At 43.3% G+C, this 20,407-nt stretch overlaps 1 protein-coding gene and 1 pseudogene across 1 annotated transcript in view; one reads left to right on the forward strand and one right to left on the reverse strand.

Moving 5' to 3' along the window:
- The window catches only part of LOC102854742, a 147,569-nt pseudogene extending 128,629 nt beyond the window's left edge, over positions 1-18,940 (reverse strand).
- ACYP2 (acylphosphatase 2, muscle type) overlaps positions 18,939-20,407 on the forward strand; it is a 170,611-nt gene continuing 169,142 nt past the window's right edge. The window contains exon 1 of the mRNA XM_006880922.1: positions 18,939-19,080. Within this exon, the coding sequence (XP_006880984.1) occupies positions 18,939-19,080 (142 nt within the window). The remainder of the gene's footprint in view (positions 19,081-20,407) is intronic.

Below are 20,407 nucleotides of genomic sequence, written 5' to 3' on the forward strand. Positions count from 1 at the left end.
GGAGGGACGGCGCAGGAGGGGAAGACCCTCTATGAGGTGGATTGATTCAGTGACTGGGATAATTGGGATGGGAGTGTCGGAGATGGTGCGATTGGCACAGGACAGAGCGGAATTTAGGGCTGTTGTACATAGGGTCGCTATGAGTCACAAGCGACTCGACGGCACATAACAACAACAACAACAGTCTATGTTATCTTTGTCTAGAAAGAATTTTACTTTCTGCTTCTCAGAAGGGTTGTATCAAATCATCTTAATGCTATCAGAGCTTGAGATAATGCTAGGTTTACCCCGATTATAATCCTTACAATTCCAGACTCATGTCTTATGTGAGACTAGTTGGTTCCCAGTTTGCTCTTGCTGAAGGTGTCTTTGGGGGTAACCACAGAAAATGAGGAATTTATCAAGGCCTTCTTCCTTGGCAGACAGTTTTTCTCTGCCCAATATCATGAAGTTTCCCAAAGTTCTACTATTTTTTGAAGGTATTGTGCTGCCAACCCAAAGGTATATGGTTCAAATCCACCTGCTGCTTCTTGGAAGAAAGATGGGCAGTCTCCTCCCTTGTGATTTACTGCCTCTGAAAACCTACTGGAGGGGTCATCCATTAGTCATTCCAACTTGATGGCACACTACAACAACACTGTTGCTGGGTGGTGTGTAATTGACTACAACTCATAGTGACCCTATGAGTGACAGTTCTGCACCTTGCCCTATCCTACACTGTTATGAATTCTGTCACGCTCGAGTTCATTGCAGGAGTCACTTGTGTCAATCCATCCTGTTGAAAGTCTTCTTGTCTTTCTCTGACCCTCTATCTTTCCCAGCATGGTATCTCTCCCTAAAGACTGGTTCTTTTTTTGAAAATAAGCCCAAAGTGAGATGAAGTTTCACCATCCTTACCTCAAAGGAACACTCTGGTTGTATTTCCAGCAAGATAGGATTCTGTGTTCTTTTGGCAGTCCATGAGATCATCAATATTCTTCTCCAACACCACAATTCAAAGGCATCAATTCTTCTGTCTTCCTTATTCATTGCACGACTTTCCAATGCATAGGAAGCAATTGAAAATACCGTGGCTTGGAGCAGATTCACCTTAGTCCTTAAACTGACGTCCTTGCTCTTCAGCACTTTCCAGAGTTTCTTGACAGCAGAATTTTTCAGTGCAACAAGTCCTTTGATTTCTTGATTGATACCACAATGGGTGTTAATTGTGGAGCCAAGTAAAGTGAAGTCATTGACAACTTCATAATTTTTCCTATTGATTTAATGTTGAGGATTTCCCCCCCCCCCTTGATGTTGACATGTTGAAGGCTATAGTCTTTGATTTTCTTCAGTAAATACTTTTTCTTTACTTCCTACAAGCAAATTTATGGCAAGTTGTTGAAGTATTTTCAAGCCTAATGCCACACTCTTCTTTATATGGTATAGCTTCTTTTCATTTAATTATTGTGTGTGTGTGTACTGTCAAATCAGATCTGACTGGTACAGGAGGAGGTTGCTCCTCCTTTTCCAGTAGAGCATCTCGTGGATTCAAACCGTGCACCTCTGGGATTGCAGTGCAGCTTCTTGCCACTAGGCCACCAGAGCTCCCTTATATGGTATAGCTTCTTGCTTGTTTGCTTAGCATATAGATTGAGTAGTTATGTTGTTGTTGTTGTTGTGTACTGTCAACTTGCCTGTGACTCACAGTAACCCTAAATACAACAGCTCCAAAGCCTGCCCTGTCCTGAGCTGGTCTCACTGACTCCAACACATGTACCCCCATTGCCCCAGTTACTCTATCAATCCATCTCATCTAGGGTCTCTTTTTCCTGCGCTGTCCCTCCACCCCTCTAAGCATGATGTCCTTCTCTACGGTCCAGTCCCTCTTGGCCACATGCCCAAAGTATGTGAGACAGAGCTTCAAAATCCTAGCTTCTAAGGAGAAACTTGGTTTCACGCTCTCCAAGACAGACTTGTTTGGGGGTTTTTTGGTAGTCCATGGTATGTTCAGGACTCTTTTCCAGCATGACAACTCAAAGGCATCAATTCTTCCTCTGTCATCCATAGTCATTGTCCAGCTTTCTGATACATAGCAAGTAATAATGAAGACTATGGCCTGGATCAGGTATACCTTAGTCTCTAGACTGACATCATTGCTTCTCAGTATTCTAGAGCAGTACCTAACAGCAGATTGATTCTCCCAGTGCAATTCATCTTTTGATTTCCTGACTGCTGGTTCCAAGAGTGTTGATTGTGGAGCCAAGCATGCTGTGTTGGGTGCTGCCAATTGGCCCAGCAATGAGAATCTTTGTCTTCTTTTTTTTTTTTTTAAATGTTTTGCTCAATTTAGCCATTATTTATCTGTATACTTACAAAGGCTGGGGATATTATTTCTTATATTACAAAATGAACAGAATTAACATTAATCCATTGTTTTTGTTGTTATTGTTATGTGCCATAGAGTCGCTTGTGACTCATAGCAACCCTATGTACAAGAGCCCTAAATGCGGTTCTATCCTGTGCCAACCTCGCTGTCTCCAACACACTCATTCCCACCACCCTAATCACAGAATTGATCCATCTTATCGAAGGTCTTCCTGTCCTGTGCTGTCTCTCTACTCTCCCAAATATGATGTCCCTCTCCAAGGATCAGTCCCTCCTTGCAACATGCTCAAAGTATGTCAAACAAAGCTTCAGAATCCTTGACTCTAAGGAGCACTCCAACTTCAACCTCTCCAGGACTAACCTGTTTGTTCTCCTAGCAGTCCATGGTACATTCTATACTCTTCTCCAGCACCACAGCTCAAAGGCATCAATTCTCTTTCTATCATCCCTATTCACTGTCCAACTCTCCGATGCATCGCACGTAATTGCAAAGACTAATCTTTGTCTTCTTGATGTGGAGCTTCAATCCATATTGAAGATGACAGTCCTTGACCTTCTGCAGCAAGTACTTCAGGTCCTCCTCAGTTTCAGCAAGCAAGGTCATATGGAGAAAGTACTTTGAATCGTTCCCCAGATGTTTTTTGTCCAGCTTAATGTCTGCTGAATGTCCTGAGGGCAAAAGTCACAGAAAATGAAGAATTCTCTTCTCAAGCCCTGGCTGCATTTATTACCCTGAACCCTACTTGTGTTGGATTTCCAGCACCGTCAAGAGTTCTGCTTGGCTGTATCTGCTGTAAAATGAGAAACCAGTTGCCATCTAGGGGGCTCCAGATCTGTGCCCCATGGAGTTTCCAAGGATTTTTCAGAACTTGGTCACTTTTCTGAGGCACTTCTGGGTGGACACAAGCCAGTTAGTAGCCAAAGTGCATTGATCATCTGTACTCCCAGGGACTCCAGCAACTGGCTTTGAGGGTTTTATTTTCATTTCAGGGAAAGATGGATCGACACAGTGACTGTAACAAGGGCGTGTCAGAGATGGAGAGAACGGCCCACAATAGGGCAAGGTCAGATCTGTCCTTCATAGGGTCACTATGAGCCGAAGTTGATGATGGCACTTAAAAACAGCGGCTGAGAAAAACAGGAGTCAGCTGAAGAGAGGATGAAACAGTCGTCAGGATAAGTGAGAGAGGAAGCTCTGAGTCAGCTCTAGCCTCTGGAGAAACACTATCAAAACGGGATTTTAAAGAAAACCCCGAAGTCCACAAAAAAACCCCTAACAAAACAAAACCCTAGCTGTTTGAAGGCTCTGGAAAGGAACCAAGGCAGCGAGGATATTATGTTCAAAGATCCGGGAGAAGAAAGGAATACACAGAGGTTTATTCAGATTTTCTGTCCTTAGGAAGCTTTCTGATTTACAGGATGGGGCTCAGAGAGGGAGCACCCTCCATCCTCAGAACAGAAAGCAGATTCTGCAAAGCCTGATACAGGACAGTTTCTCCTTCCCTGAACTGAGAGCCATCAAGTCATCTGTCCCTGTTTGGCCTTTCTGACCTTCTTCTCTCAGTTACTCCTCCCCGTGAAGCTCAGGCTTTTAACACACCCTTCTCTTTGCCGCCACTGAATTCTCCCTTCTCTGTTTCTGAAGCATTTCTATGCTTTTTAGATGATCCATTGCTATGCTCCAGACATCCCTTCCTCAGAACACTCCCCCGATTCCTCTTCTACTTTATGCTTATTCTCTAAGCCACACACACCTTTCTCCCCAGCAATCACACCTGGCAAGTTCAGTAACTATTTGGTGAGCAAATGAGCAAAAACACTGCCTGAAGGTAATATGGTGGAAAGAACTTTGGGTTTTACTTCAGAAGAACAAGTCTACATGGAGTTCTTCCTGGATCATCTTGGACATTCCTCTAAATGTCCAGAGGCTAGTTCCTCATCTCTAAAATAGAGACAATGCCGGCCTTGCTTAGTTCACAGTGTAACTGTAAATATCAAATGGCCTCTGCTGTGTTATGTGCTGCTTGGCATTGAGAGGACTCTAAATCATGGAAAGGCCTGCGTGTCGGGAAGGGATTGCCTCAAAGGGTTCCAAAGTCGCAATGATTATCGAAAAGAAACCTTGGTGGCATCGTGGCTTTGCGTTGGGTTGCTAACTGAAAACTTAGGAGTTTGATTGTGCCAGCTGCTACTTAGAGGGAAAAAAAAATAAGCTATCTGCTCCCGTTAAGATTTGCTGACTCATGGAAACAACCTAAGTGCCCATCAACAAACGAATGGCTAGAGAAGCTGTGGTATATTCGCACAATGGAATACTATGCTGCATTAAAAAACAAGGAACCCATGCAATATTATTCAAAATGGTTGACTCTGGAGAACATTATGCTGAGTGAAATATCCCAGTCACAAAAGGACAAATATTACATGATGCCACTGTTGTAGAATGGGACTGTCCTTGGGGTTGGGGAGAGACTGAGTAAGATGGGTTCAATAATGTATACTGCACTGAAACAGAGGAGGGAGAGAACCGTCTAAAAGAGAGATGTAACTGGGTATATCTGTCATCACAGGAGACTAGAGCGAGGGCTGCATGGTGGAGGGGACCTGGGGGAGTGTTTGTAAAACAATGAAAGAATCTTTTCTTTTACTTTTCCATAATATTTGGACTCATGTACTTATAACTTGTTAGTCAAATTAGTGTCTTCTAGGTTGCAACACCCCCATGATACATCTTGAAGGATATGTACATGTACAGCCAAGCACAATCAATAAGAGTGCATCTGAATTCCAAAATCAATCTCCATAATAGTCTATGTGTTTCCTACTGCTAAAGGGGCCCTTTAGAGTAGTGAGAGAAGATCTTCACCCTGAAACCCACAGCGTCCCTTTTCAGCAGGAAGTAGCTAAGAGAATACGCCGTCCCCTTTTCCTTATGACTCAGGGTGAAGTCTCTCTCAGGGAGGAGTGATAGGGAATGGCAAAGGACACACTGACAAAGAAGATTAATCAGAACTGGCTTTGACAAGCACTGTGGCATTTGGACAAGAACACCCTGGGAGGAGGGTAGAGAGAATAGTGCAACAATGAATGAGTGGAAGCCCAAAATCTCTGTAAATGTTTATGAAAATTAATAAAATATAATTATAGAAAAAAAAAAGACAAAAAAAAAAGATTTGCTGACTCAGAAATGAGTAGCTAGTGGATTCGAACCATGTGCCTTGGGTTCGCAATGCAATTCCTCACCAGTGGGCCATCAGAATTGCTGGTAGATTCAACCCACTGACCTTGTGATAAGAGCTGAGCACCTAGCCATGCCTTTCCACCACCAAGACTCCTTATATATAAAAGTGCATTAATACGTTGTCGCAAATGACGGGCATACATTGAAAAAAAAAGTGTTTCTAAGCATGGTCGTCAATTTAAAAGTGCGGCAACGTGTTAATAATTGTCAAAATTATTTTGACCATTCATTCACTTCAAAAGTAAACTAGTGAATTAGTCACCACCTAGTGGTGAGAGGCTGCACTGCAAAGGCACGCGGTTCCAATCTCCTGTGCATTTTGTTGTTGTTGTGTACTGTGGAGTGGGAACTGACCCACAGCTGACTCTCCAGCAGGCTTTCAGAGACAGTTAATCATAAGAGGGGAGATTGCCCATCCTTTTCTAGTGGAGCTATGTGTGGCCTCGAACCACTTGCCTTTGGGATAGCAGCGCAGTTACTTGACACTAGGCCACCAGAGCTCACTGTGTGATTTACTGCCTCTAATGACCTTGGAGGTTCCAACTTGACAGCACAAAAGGAGATAATATATATCCAATCAGCAAATTACGATAACCACCACAAAAGGACCTATGTCCAATCAGAAAATTACATTTTAAGTGGTGAATTAGTGACACATACTCTCTTCATCATCATCATGAGCAATCTTTCTAAGGAACGTTTTGTATGTGGCAAAACGTTTCCTATGTACACATGATCATGATCTTAGTTACAGAACAAAATATCTGAAGCACAGGGTCTTCAATTTAAAAAAAGACGCGATCGATGAGAACATTGTGAACCAACATGCCTGGTAATACATGGGAGGTGCTCAAACAATATTTGTGGAATGAGTTTTCTCTTTATTCTTTATTTATTTTTAGTTTTCTCTTAAGCTTGCTATAAGCATTAGTATTGTTGCCAGGTGCTATCAAGTTGACAATGACGGTGCTATCAAGTTGACAATGCCAATGCCATGAACAACAGATCTGAACTTGGCCTCTATCCTGCGCTGTTCTCCAGTCTCCTCTATGTTTAAGCCTGTGGTCTTCCTCTTTCTCTGACTCTCCACTTTTGGAAAAGATGTCTTTTCCAAGAACTGGCTGCTTCTGACCACGTGCCCAATGTGAGACTAAGTTTCACCATCCTTGCTTCTAAGGAGCATTCTGGTTACATCTTCTCCAGGGTAAACTTTTTCATGGTTTTGGCAGACCATGGGATATTCAGTACTCTTCTCCAAGACCCCAATTTAAGGACATCTGTTGTTCTTAGGTTTTCCTTATCCATGCAACAAAAAGAAGACCAAAATGCTCATCACTAGACCAATAGGAAAATTCATGAAAGATGGAGAAAAGACTGAAGGTGTCAACAATTTTATTTCACTTGGATCCACAATCTCCATGGTAGGAACAGCCCAGAAATCAAAAGACTTGTTGCAGGAGAAACTGGAACCCTTATACACTCTTGGTGGGAGTGTAAAATGGTGCAACCACCATGGAAGGCAGGGTGGCGCGTTCTCAAAACGTTGCAAATAGAAATACCGTTTGACCCAGCAATTCCACTGCTGGGAATATACTCTAAAGAAGCCATCACTGCTACCCAAGCAAATATATGTACACCAATGTTCATTGCGGCTTTGTTCACAATAGCAAAGAGTTGAAAACAACCCAAGTGCCCATCAACAAACGGATAAAGAAGCTGTGGAATAGTCACACAATGGAATACTATGCTGCATTGAAAAACAAAGCTTATGAAATATTATACAAAATGGGTGACTTTGGAGGATATTATGCTGAGTGAAATATCTCAGTTACAAAGGGCAAACAGTGCATAGGGGCCACTGTTATAAAACAGAACTGACATTGAGGATAGAGGGAATCTAAGAAAAGAGGGTTTAAATAAAGTATACTGCGTTGAAACAGATGAAGGAGAGAACTGTTTGAAAGGAATATATGAACAAGAGTCCAGAATGAGAGCTTCATGGGGGAGTGGATTTTGGGGGGATAATGTAATAACAAAAGTTTGTTTTGTTTTGTTTTACTTTTCAAAGAGAAAAACCATCTGGGGGAAGGGGTGAGCAGGGAGGAAAATGTGCAACAATGAATGAATGTAAATCTAAAGAGTCTATAAACTTTCATTAAAATTTCAATTAAAAAAAAAGACTTTTTGCATTGGGGAAATCTGCTATCAAGGACTTGTTTAAAATTCTAAAGAGCAAGGATTTCAGTTAAAAGACGAAGATGTGCCTGACCCAACAAGGATGTTTTCAACTGCTTCCTATGCGTCTAAAAGTTAGACAATGAATAAGAAACAACAAGCACTAATTGTTGTTGTTGCTGTTAGATGACATCAAGTCGATTAAGCCTCATGGCGACCCTACGAACAACAGATGGGAACCCCACGCCCCCTTTTGCCATCCTCACCGTCTCTGACAAGCTGCGGCCCATTTTTGTAGCTACTGTGTCAATCCACCTAGTTGAGGGTCATCGTTTTCTCAGCATGCTGTCTTTTCCCCAAAGACTGGCCCATCCTGACAGCATACCAAAAGTATATGGGATGAAGTCTCACCATCCCTTCATTGTAGAAAATGAGAGGATTGGTGATAAAAAGAACCACAAGGAGATAGACTGACACAGTGATGGCAACAGTGGCCTTAATCATGAGGATGGTGTAGGATTAGACAGGGTTTCATTATGTTGTGTGCGGAGCTGCTGTGAGTTTGAGTTCACTTGATGGCTCCGAACAGCAACTGACCCAGCATCAACAGTGTCCCTCAAAGGAGCCCTGACAGAGCAGAGCTCTGCTAACTGAAAGGTTGGCGGTTCAAACCCACCAGATGCTCTGAGGTGGGGAGTGGTGGAGGAGATGGACCAAACAGCCTCGGAAACCTACAGGGAAATGACTTTAATGAGGAATCCCCTCAGGAACAGTGGGTTAAATTCTTGAAAGAAAAAACCAAAACATAACAAACCACCCACACCACCTGCCACACCTTGAGTAACCGGTAGGTGGCAGCAAAGGCTCAAAAATTATGTCTGTTTAAAGCAGGCTTCATGGTGCATTGAGTTGGTTTGTTTTTACTGGGTATTTTTTTAGAGCTACTGCTTTATTTCCTCCTCCCCTCTCCTGCTCGCCCCTGTTATAAACACTACAGCTACAAGCAGGGAAAGAATAAAAATCATCAAGATCTAAATAATTTATAGACTCCATTATTCCAGCCTTTATGCCATAGTCTTTCAGCAGCAACTTTAATTTGCCAAAAGCTCCAGGCATGGTTTCATAATTATTCTTGGCTTGGTTCTACACCACCCCCACCACCACCCCCACCCCACCCCACTATTTTATTTATTCTCTTTGTAAGTATGGAGCATTTCACTGCTCCTTTATTGAATGCAGGGAAGGAAGCATTTGTGGTCTCCTGAAGCCCGGATCTACTCTCATTGGGAAGGTTTTGCCTGTGGGCACTGCATTGATAAGAGTTCAGTTACAGGGGAGAAAAATCCTTTCTGCACTGTCTAGATAAAAGTGGATTTCACAATAGGTGATAAATAGCTTATGGATTTGTATATGTATGTGCATTTATGTGTATGTTAGTAAAAAAGTGTAGATTAATGGTTCTCATCTTTAGCTTCTTAGCAGAAGTATCTATCTAGGTTGCCCCTTCCACAGGTTGCTTTTTAAGATAATGTTTTAGTGAGTTTTTGATGAAAATTGCACACCACAAATTATGCTCCTCTTTAAAACAATTACTGTACAAATCACTTAGAGACATTGGTTACATTTCTCTCAAGGTGTTAGCATCCTTATTCAGTCCCTTCTAGGTGTTTTGCTTACCCAGGTTGCCTTTTAACCACATACATTCTAGAATCCACTGCAGACCTATGGGATGAAAACCTTTGGATATATAGATGTTTGTCATCAGTCAGTCAGTGCCTTTGATGGATCTAATGTGGGTCAGAGTGGAGCACCACTGTGAGGTCCGAAGATCAACTCTCACTGTGGACCCGAGTCACTAAAAGAACTACTGATTCATTTGCAACCAGGAGACCATGAGCTGAATTGGAAGGTTGCAGCAACAGCTCCTGGCTTCAACCCTATTCTTCTTTTGGTCTCATCAGGGAGTCTGTCACCAAAGTCCAGAAACTGCCACGTCCAGGAACCTGTCACATCTGCTATGAAGTGGCAAAACAGATGCCCTGTTCTTTACTTTGTCATGCCCTCAAAACTGGTGATAAGCCACCTAGACCTCAGTTATAATGGCACTGAAACAGTGAGCCTCTCCATAACACTGCTTGTGCCATAAGCCTGACTCCCACCCTGCCCACTAAGGTGTCACTCTGAGTGGCACTTCTACAATATTAAAAATCCTAGCTTTAACAATATTTAGCCGACGCACAGCAAGAAGGCAAGTTAGAGATGTAAACAGAGCTGTGTATCAGTTAACTCTTCCACCAAAGGCATCATCATATAGATAGTAATTAGTTTACAGACAATTCTCAATCCACAAACTGCCACAAGAACACACAAATCTGTGTTGGAAGAATTGCAGCCAGGGAACGTGAGTGCTCCTTAGAGTCAAGGATGGTGAAACTTCATCGCACATATTTTGGGCATGTTGTCAGGAGGGGCTTTTCCATGGAAAAAACTGGTTAAGATAGAGCATCAGCGAAAGAGAGGAAGACCCTCAGTGAGTTAGAGTGATACAGTGACTGCATCAGTGGGCTTGAGCGTGTTAGAGACTGAAGATGGTAAAAGAGCAGGGATATGGTTTGGTGTTCACAGGGACACTGTGAGTTCTGGGTGACGCAAAAGCTCTGTTTTAAAGACAGGGACACTTGCTGTTACTGGATGGTAAATCTAATTCATGTCTTCAGAGAATAACTAAGGATGTGTGTGAACACAGGAGGACTCAAGCGTGACCCTTATGTCCATTGGTTGACAAAGCAAGTGAAATCGATTGAGATCTGTGACGGGGCACTAGAAGAATGAGGATGAGGAAGGTCTGCCTGCATTGCTTACTTCAAATCCAGGTCTTTTTTGGTGCCATAACCCAGACCTGGTCAAAACTTGGCTTTATCTTTTTTTTGTCTTGTGTGATGTGTGACATCAGATGATGTCTGTGATCAATCTCCTGTTTAGCTAATCTCAGCTTCCTGTACTTGGGAATAGTGTGGATGCAGATTTCATGTGTTTTTGCTGATTTGTTTGTTTGGTTTTTTGCTGTTGTTCTAAAGCTCTTGGGCTGAATGTGGTATTTCCCTCTGTGTGATATTTTACTCATAGCTGCCCCTCCAGTGGGTTTTCCTAGGCTGTAAATTGCATGGCAGGAGCTTGCCCATCCTTCACCTGCAGAGCTGCTGGTGGATTTGAACCACCCCAGAGGCACCACCTTTGAGTTAATTCAGCTCCCTACCCACGAGGACACCAAGCTCCTTCCATTATTAAATAGTAAACAAAAATATCTCCCAATGTTTTCTTTAAACCAAACAGTAGTTTAATTTAACTAGTAAGGTAAGGTCTGTAAATGCCTTAACTAGTAAATGCCTTGAGCATTGTGCTTTTTAAGATCTATCTGTATGGGAACGTATTAACAGCCACAACTTGCAAGGTTAAATAGGAATATGAGGTAGTAAGATATCTGAATGGGGGAGGAACAACTCAGAAGAGGTGGGAGAGAATGGCTGGAGGACTTGATAATGTGACCAGTGGCACTGAACTGGATGTGGAGAAGCTTTTTAACTTCCCATATATTTTGCTGAGTATAGTCTCAATAACAACTGCAAAATAAAAGCTTTTTAAAAAAACTTAACAACTACAGGTTGTTAATGATGTGAAATATAACATATATAAATAATTGGATGGAAAACCAATTTACATTGATAATTTCACTCAAATCACAATTTAAAAGTTAAAAAACAACCAACAAGCAAAAACTTAAAGCAGTACCTATAACAACCAATTAAAACAAAATACACATGTTGTTGCTATGTGCTGTGTCAGGCTGGAATAAATACATAGCTATGGCTTTTCTGAGGCTGTAAATTCCACGGGAAGAGTTTGCCCATCTTTCTTCTGACTAGCTCTTGGTGGATTTGAACCGCTTGTCTTTGGGTTGGCAGTGCCACTCCTAATCTTCTAGGCCATGCCTCTGAAAGAACACATCCAATGCTAAAATTCTTGTGAAGTAGTTCTGTTGGAATGAACAGTACAGTCTTGCATTGGAATAGACTCCACAGCAGTGTGCTTTTATTACCTAACTGAGAGGCTGCATTGTTCATGTTCCTCACATGTCGCTCACAGGTCCTAGTCAGTTTTGCTCATCTTCTCCACTCATTGTTCACATAGGGTTTTCTTTTTTTAATGTATTACTTTAAGCATGATCCTACATCACACTCAAATTGTCTGGAAAGGCTCAAGGAAAGGAATGATTTGCTTTTGTTGCCATTTCAACCAGGACTAAACAGATTTAGCTATTGCTCAGGTCAGAACCCGAAACCTTTTAATGTTATTTAATGATGCAGTATATGTGACCTGCATGCACCTGATTACACAAAAAAGTGAAGTAGTCATAAATTCAGATTGTGGATAGAAAGATATATAAACTGGCACAGCTCTTTGAAAAATAATGTGACAGTAGGTATTATGAGCTCTGGTGGCCTAGTGGCAAGAAACTGCAGTGCAATGCTGAAGGCACTCAGTTTGAATCTACCAGCTACTACTATGGGAGAAAGGTGGGCAATCTGCTTCCGTGCAATTAACTACCTCTGAAAACCCGCTGAAGGGTCAGCTCCCTGTTGGTTCCAACTCGACAGTACAAAACAACAACAGTGTTATGTATTACTAATGTACACTTTTACTCTGACATTTGATAATTTCATTTTGATGATAAAAAGCAAAAACTACGGGAAGGGAGCTTTTTGTTATTGTTGTTATGTGTCATCGAGTTGGAGCTGACCCTCCAGAAGGTTTTTCTGAAGCTGTAAATCGCACAGGAGGAGGCTGCCCACCATCATTCTTCTATGGAGCAGTTGGCGAATTTGAACCACATGCCATTGGGCTTACAGTGTAACTCCTTACCACTAGGCCACCAAAGTTCTCTCTGAGAAAGAGGCTACATGCATAAATATTTTCTTTGTAGTATTTTATGGTAGTGAAAAAATTTCGTGTGATGACAGGGACATTGTGGGTAGGTTTATAGTTGTACTCAATGTCTAGACATCATAAGATTGTGAAAATATTTATTGGGAAGACTATAACAAAACAGAAAAAGGAAGGGTAAAGGTTGAATTCTTATGCTAACTGTTTAAAACATGGATATTAAAGCAGAAATGAAAAAAAATGTTATACTGGTTAATTAAGGTTATGGATGATTTAAAAAAAATATCTTTTCCAGTTTCTCAAATTATGCAGTGTTTATTGTGTAATGTTAGCTTAGATTTAAGAAACATTCATGTAACATTTTTACAGTCTCAGAATCATGTCCTTGAAATCCATGCTGAAATGGTACACACAGTCTCTGTTTGCTAATGTTCTGCTGCTGGCAGTGAATTCTGTAGCTAAGCAAATGTCAATTGTTGCTATAGCACTTCTAAAATTAAAACAGAACTACATAATCACTGGCAGTGGTACTAGTGGGTAAATACAGGGGAGAGTTAAAGATCGAGTCAGAAAAGGAAAATGTCAGACACCTCAGTCAGGGACAAGGATCAATGCATCAATGAAGGTCTCAACAGGGGCTGGGACCTTCATGTTACCAGCACAACTGTGTCCTCCTAAAAGATGCACTGGAATCCTAATCCCTGTATTGGACTGCCAAACCAAAGGCACGCAGTTCAAATCTACCAGCCGCTCCACAGGAGAAAGATGGGCAATCATCTCCTGGGCAATTTACTGCCTCAGAAAAACTGCTAGAGGGTCAGCTGTGAGTCATTTCTAACTCAGTGGTACACAGAAGCTTGGGTGGATGAGTGCCCTGATAGAGCATCACTGAAGCACGCAGCTGCTCAAAGGAAGAGGCCAGTGATTTGAACACACCAGCAGCTCTACAGGAGAAAAGATTTGGCAAACTGCTTTTGTAAAAATGAGAGCCTATTTAGACCGTAGCCTTGTATGACATCTAGGTCAACTAACTGTGTAACATAGTCAACATAAAGACAAAGTTTTACATTTGACTTTGATGAGTGCTGACTGGGATCCTAAAAAGCTTGCCAAGAGCCAGCTAAGACAGTCTCTGTAGGAAAGAAGAGTGAAGAACATCAAAGATTGAAGGGAACAGTAAGTCCAAAGGATTAATGGGTACTTGGCCTCCACTAACCTGAGATCGGCAGAACTAGATGGTGCCTGGCTCCCACCACTGACTGCTCAGAGCAGAACTGCAATAAAACGTCCAGGACAGAGTGGGGGAAAACATGTGGAACACAATTAAAAATAATAAAAACAGCAACAACAACAACAACAACAAAAAAATAGCCCACGAGACTTCATGTCTGATAGAGACTGATGGAACCCTGAGAAATCTTTCAAATCTGGAAATGAATCTATTCTCAGAGACTACCTTTTGATCAAACAATAAACAAATATATAACATGCAGCATCATGATAGATTGGAAAAAAGATTGAAATGATCAAGGATTTCCTTGTACTTGAATCTCTAATCAATACTCATGGTAATAGCAATCAAGAAATCAAAAGACATTGCATTGGGGGGAAAAAATCTACTGTCTAGAACCTCTGTAAAGTGGTAATGAGCAAAGATATCACTTTAAAGAGTAAGGTATAGTTGATCCAAACCATGTTATGTTTTTCAATAGCTTCCTGGGAATCTGAAATTTTGACAGCAAGTAAGGATGACTGAAGAACTGATACCTTTGAACTGTACTGTTGGAGGAGAGTATGGAATAGCTGATGAACTGCCAAAAGGGACAAACAAGTCTGACTTGCAGGAAATGCAGCCAGGATGCTTGTTACAGGAAAGATGGTGAAACCTTGTCTCACTTATTTTGAGTGTGTTGTCAGGAGGACAAGTTCTTGGCGAAAGGTATTAGGCTGGGAAAAGTGGAGGGTTACTGAGAGGAAGACCCTCAACTAGATGGATTGACATTGTGACTCTGACAGAGGGATTGAGCATATCAGGATAAGACAATGTTTAAGTCTGTTCACAGAGTCATTATGAATGACAGTCAACTTGGCAACACCTAACAACAAAAAATGAGATACATAAATACCATCACCTATGAGAAATGTGCTCCTCAGAACAATCAGACCTAAGAGATCAGAGGGCAGTACTTGCCACAAAACAAAGTTCAGAAGTCAGGAAGGGACAGAAAATATGAGCAAATGGAAATGGGGAACTCAGGGAAGAAATGAGAAGAGTGATGTAACATTAAGGAGAATGCAACCAGTAACACAAAACAAAATGTTTACAGATTGTTGCACAGGAAACTATCTTGATCTATAAAAGTTCTCCTAACCACAAGAAAATGTTCCCTTACTACCCACAATCTCAACCTAGCAGGTAACCCTACCAGAGAGTTTTATGGGAGTGCTGGTGGCCGAGTGGGTAAGGTGCTGTGCTGACCTTCTGAAAGCATGCTATTCAAATCCACCAGCTGCTCTGTAGGATAAAGATGGGCAGTTTCCTCCCATTTGATTTACTGCCTCTGAAAACATGCAGGAGGGTCAGCTATGAGCCGGTCCAACTCAACAATACATAACAACATAAAGGTATGGAATTGACTCAATAATATGCAACAATCTAACTGTAGCTATAATGACATTTGAAAAGAAGTTTTAAGTATTGGTGATCAATATCAGTGTAGTTGTTGTTGGGTGCCATTGAGTTGAATACGACGCATGGTGACCCCATGAACAGACCAGAACTTTGCTGTATCTTGTGCCATATCTCCGATACGCTTGAGCCCACTGTTACAGTTACTGGATCAATTGATGTTGTTAGGGGTCTTCCTCCGACTATTCATCTTTCGCAGCATGTCTTTTTTCAAGAACTGACCCCCAAACTACCTGAGACAGAGTTTCATCATCTTTGCCTCCAAGGGAGAACTTCCTCTAAGACTTACTTTTGTCAGTCCATGGGATGTTCAGTCATCTCTAATTCTACAATTCAAGGGCATCGATTTATCACTGCAAGGGTATGTCCTACACCTGACAAAGGGCAAGGTGGCACTTCCGTTAAAACGAAAGCAGAGAGTTCACTCAAGGAACAAATTGATCAGGAGTTGGGCAGCACCACCTGAGGATCCAGAATACTGCAGGGAAATGATTTTTTCAGAGGCAAGTGTAGAAAGTTCCCAACTCACTCTTTCTCTCTCTTACACACACACACACACTCAAGCCCCCCCAAACAAAAACAACCTGATTTGTTGACATTTACAAAATCATGCTTTGACAGGCATGAAGCAATGATGAGGTCCCTAAAACTTTTTGCCCCCCCCTAATAGTAAAATTTGAGTTGTTTAGCAAATTAATCCATGGATCTTTCCAGAACCAGCTGCGAGCTTTTCCTGGGAGTGTGCTGTGAGAGCAATGGGGAGAATCAGGCCTCCTGAGGGATGCTGGGTAGCTGACTTTTAAAGTTAGTGCAGAATCGTCAAGGGGGGTGGGGAAGAGGAGGCTGGCCTGCATTTTCGGCAGAAGGCCCCTCTTACACTAGACACCTCCCTTTTCTGAGCTCCTCCATAAACCAAATCACACCTGAGTTACAGAGAACCAATGACACGCAGAAGCAGGCAGACCCAGGGGTGGATCTGTGCTATGTGAGGGTCCTTATGACCCCAGCAGTCAGGTTGGTCAACAAGGAAAGAATCCTTATTTGGACTTTTTACCTTTTTATTTAGTAAACAAATTTCTCTTTCTTAAAGCCTGTGGTATTTCTGTTACAGCAGCACCAAGATACTAAAAGGCCTACAATCGAGGGACTGGGGAAGATACAACTAAGTTACTGGGGTGAAATCTATTAAGGAAACAAGACCAGGAAGGATTTAGGGGTGGGAGGAAGTAGTACAGATAAAGAACACCTGAGCAAAGGTATTTTTTGGGGGGGGAGAGGGAGGGAAGTCAGGGTATGTTTAAAGAACAGAAGCGCCTTGACTATAAGTCAACTGCAAAATGTGGGTAAATAGTTAATATGAGATGAAAGCTAGAGGGCTTTGGGTTTTTTTTATTTTTATTTTATTATTTTTGTGTGAGTGTACCGTCAAATCAGATCTGACTGGTACAGGAGGAGATTGTCCCTCCTTCCCTGGCAGAGCATCTGGTGGATTTGAACCATGCGCCTCTGGGGTTGTAGTTGCAGCTCCTTACCACTAGGCCACCAGAGCTCCCCTAAAGCGAAAGTTTTAATTTCATGCTGAATGCGCTGAAAAGAATCAGAAACACATTTGCGGGAAATGGCTTTAGATGTTGTGTAGTTCCATAGTCTTCATGGAATGGATCAGGAGACAAGTTGTTGTTATCAAGTGCTGGGATGGATCTGGCTCTAAGCTGACTCTCTACAAGGTTTTCAGAAGGTGTTACTGACAGGGGAAGGGACTGCCCATCTTTCTCCCACTGGGCAGCTAGTGGATTCCAGCTGTATGCCTTTGGGTTGGCAACACAACTCCTTACCGCTAGGTCACCAGAGCTCCTACTAGGTGACAAGCTCTCTGCAATTATGGACCTACTGTCACAGAGGAGGGGCTGACTCATTGTGACCATGTACCAGGGTTCCTAGGCTATGAACCTTTATGAGAGGAGAATTTCTCCTTTAGAGCACCTTATAGATTCAAACCACCGACATTTCAGATAGCAGCTCAACCCTAGGCACTTCCTGCCTCTGAAAACCTGCTAGAGAGTCAGCAATGAGTTCATTCTCACTTGACAGCACATGACAAGTTAACCAGGATCTTCATTATTTCTAATAGGAATTCATCTAGTGAGCAATTCCATTCCAGAATTCTGTGTATTTTACTTTAAAAGGATGATTTAGCCACATTCTAAGCAAGTTTTAGGGTTCCTTAATCAAGAGCCTAAGGAGCTTTGGTGACCTAGTGGGTAAGGAGTTGGGCTGCTACCTTAAAGGCAGGTGGCTTGAATCCACCAGCTTCCCTGCAGGTGACAGATGGCCAACGTCCTTTCCTGAGATTTAGAGCCTCTGAAGACCACTTTTGGAGTCAGTTATGCGTTGGTTTTGATTCAAAGCAATGAGCTTGAGGTTTGACTCAGGTGCTCTGGTGACAATATTTAACATATCAGGTTGTTAACTCGAAGGTCAGCAAGCTGCCAGAGGGAGGGATTAGGCAGTCAAGATATTTACAGATTGGAATCCCCATGGAGGGAGCTGGACAGGATTTGACACCATGGCAGTGGTGTAGGTTTTTATTTTTAATGGAACAGGCACTTTTGGGACCACATTGTAGTAGGTAATTTTAACTATGATAGCCTGATGCTGAAAAAGATGCAAATGTATGGAAGCCAACAGATGTATGCCAAAGTATCCTGAAATCCAGAAAAAGGCAGATTCTCGAGACTTGTATCCAGATGTTCTACATGAGACTTTAAAACTGCTCACTTTGAATGGCTGTCACTTGTTGCTTAACCTTGAAAGAGGATCTCTGATTTGGATGTGACGTAAACACCCGATCGGCCAGCTGTGCACAGTCCAGAAACCTGACAGGGCAATTGACTGTCTTTGAGGGTTGCTGTGAGCGGGAATCTATTTTATTGCAACGGGTCTGGTTTGATTTGAAGAAGTGTTTGGGTTTCTAAAAAGCACAAAGTGTCTTAGTCTGATGCGCAAGACAGGCAAAATGGGAACATTTTTGGTCAATATGACCTTAAGACCTCAGATCTGTGAGCCAATTTCCCGTTTCATGGATCCAGCCCCAAAGCCGTTCTGAAATTAACAGAGAAGAGGAGGGCACAGACAGCATTTGAATAGATGGCTAGCGGTTGCCAGGTAGATCTAGGGGTAGTTATCAAATCTTCGCAAAAATTAATTGCCTAAAAAAATCCACCTAACGGCCGCGGTCCTTTCCTCGGAAGGCCATCGCGGTTGGTGGCTAACCGGCCGCCCCTGGACAGCGCTGGGCTGTGGCCCTGACGGCTGACTCCGTGGTTGCGGGGACGCGGCGGGCGCGCGGGCGGGCGGGAGCCCGGTTCTCGGGGCGGCGGGCGCAGCGCCCACCCGGCCGCCTCGCGCTCGCGTCCCCGGCTGCCCTCCAGGCTGGGTCCCGCCGTCTCATTTGCCGCCTGGCGACGCGTGACCCCGCGCGCTCGCGTCCCGGCCCGCTGACAGGCGCGGGGTGAGCCGCGCGGCCCCATGTGCCTTCTGCCTTTGTCGGCCGCCGCAGTCGCCGCGCCCCGAACCCCACTCCGGCTCCTCGGCCGACGGCTCGCCGCCGCCATGACCGCTGCCGAGTCGCTCAAATCCGTGGACTACGAGGTGTTCGGCAACGTGCAGGGTAGGGAGTCCCCCACTCTGGGAGGGAATGTGCTGCTACGACAGGAAGGGAGAAAGCGCCTCCCACCCTCTGGATCCCCTTCCCGGCGGAACCCAAACTTCCGCTCAGCCATGACACAGCAGCCACCGCGAAGAGGGCGAGTGCGCATGCGCGGAGGTGGGGGCCGCGGGGAAGAAATGGGATGGTGAGGAGGAGGAGTGCGCATGCGCCGGGGCAGGGACGGATGGCAGGGAGAGCGCGCATGCGCCGGGACAGGAACCCGGAGGATGGATGGCAGGAAGAGCGCGCATGCGCCGAGAGCACCCGGAGGATGAATGGCAGGGGGAGGGACCCTGTATGCGCTGGGGGCGGGGACGGGGCAGATGGCAGGAAATGGGCATCATATCTGGAGAAGTGCAAGGTCAGTGGAAGAAAGGAAGACTCAACAAGGTGGATTGACAACAATGACTGTTAACTGTGGGCTCAAGCTTATCAGAGATGGTTGAGGATGGCACAGGATAGGTCTGTTGTTCATAGTCTATGAGTCATAGTCGGCCTGACAGCACCTGACAACAGCAACATCATCAGCTAGTGGTCTTATTTGTTTGCCGCTGAAACCACTGGATTTTACGTGTATTTTAAGAAAAACACTTGGATGATTTGGGGGGTCACTTATATATGTGTGTACTGTCAACTTGTCCCATATTATGTCTTAACAGATTTCAGCAGTGTGCTGGTATTCTTTTCCAGTTCACATTCTGCGGTAGCCATTGCCCTGAAGTTGATTTTTCAAGCCTCACTCAGAAAAGGCAATCTCACAGGCATGGAGTGTCCCAGGCTGTAAATCTTAACCAGGGAGACTCACAGCCTCTGGGTTTGGGCAGTCAGTGCAGGAGCTCATAGGGTAGTTACAGCCTCTGAAAACCCACTGCAGGTCAGCAATGAGTAAGTTCTGACTCGATGGCACATAACGATGAATCCTAAAGATCTTAACGAAATCATAAAGATGATGTAGAAATAATTGTCAGTAAACAATCAGCAACGAAATGTTCATTTTAATTATTAAAAGTGAACAAGTAAATAAACTAGTATGAAAAAAGTAAACTTGGGGAGGAGGAAGGGAGGAAGAGGGTAAAAATGTGTAACAATGAATGAATGAAAATAACTTTTCTGAAAATTTTTGTTAAAGTCACAAAAAGGGAACATTGTTGTTACACATGTCCCGCCTTCTTCCTCCCTCTCCACTTCCCCAGTCCACTTTGCAGTGCACCTCTTGAGTGAATGAAAAACCAACCTTTCTGTATGTACATTTTCATTAAAATCACAATTAAAAATATATAAAAAAGAA

The sequence above is a fragment of the Elephantulus edwardii genome, unplaced genomic scaffold (assembly GCF_000299155.1).
Source record: "Elephantulus edwardii isolate Elephantulus edwardi_28Jun2011 unplaced genomic scaffold, EleEdw1.0 scaffold00011, whole genome shotgun sequence".
Taxonomy (NCBI): domain Eukaryota; kingdom Metazoa; phylum Chordata; class Mammalia; order Macroscelidea; family Macroscelididae; genus Elephantulus; species Elephantulus edwardii.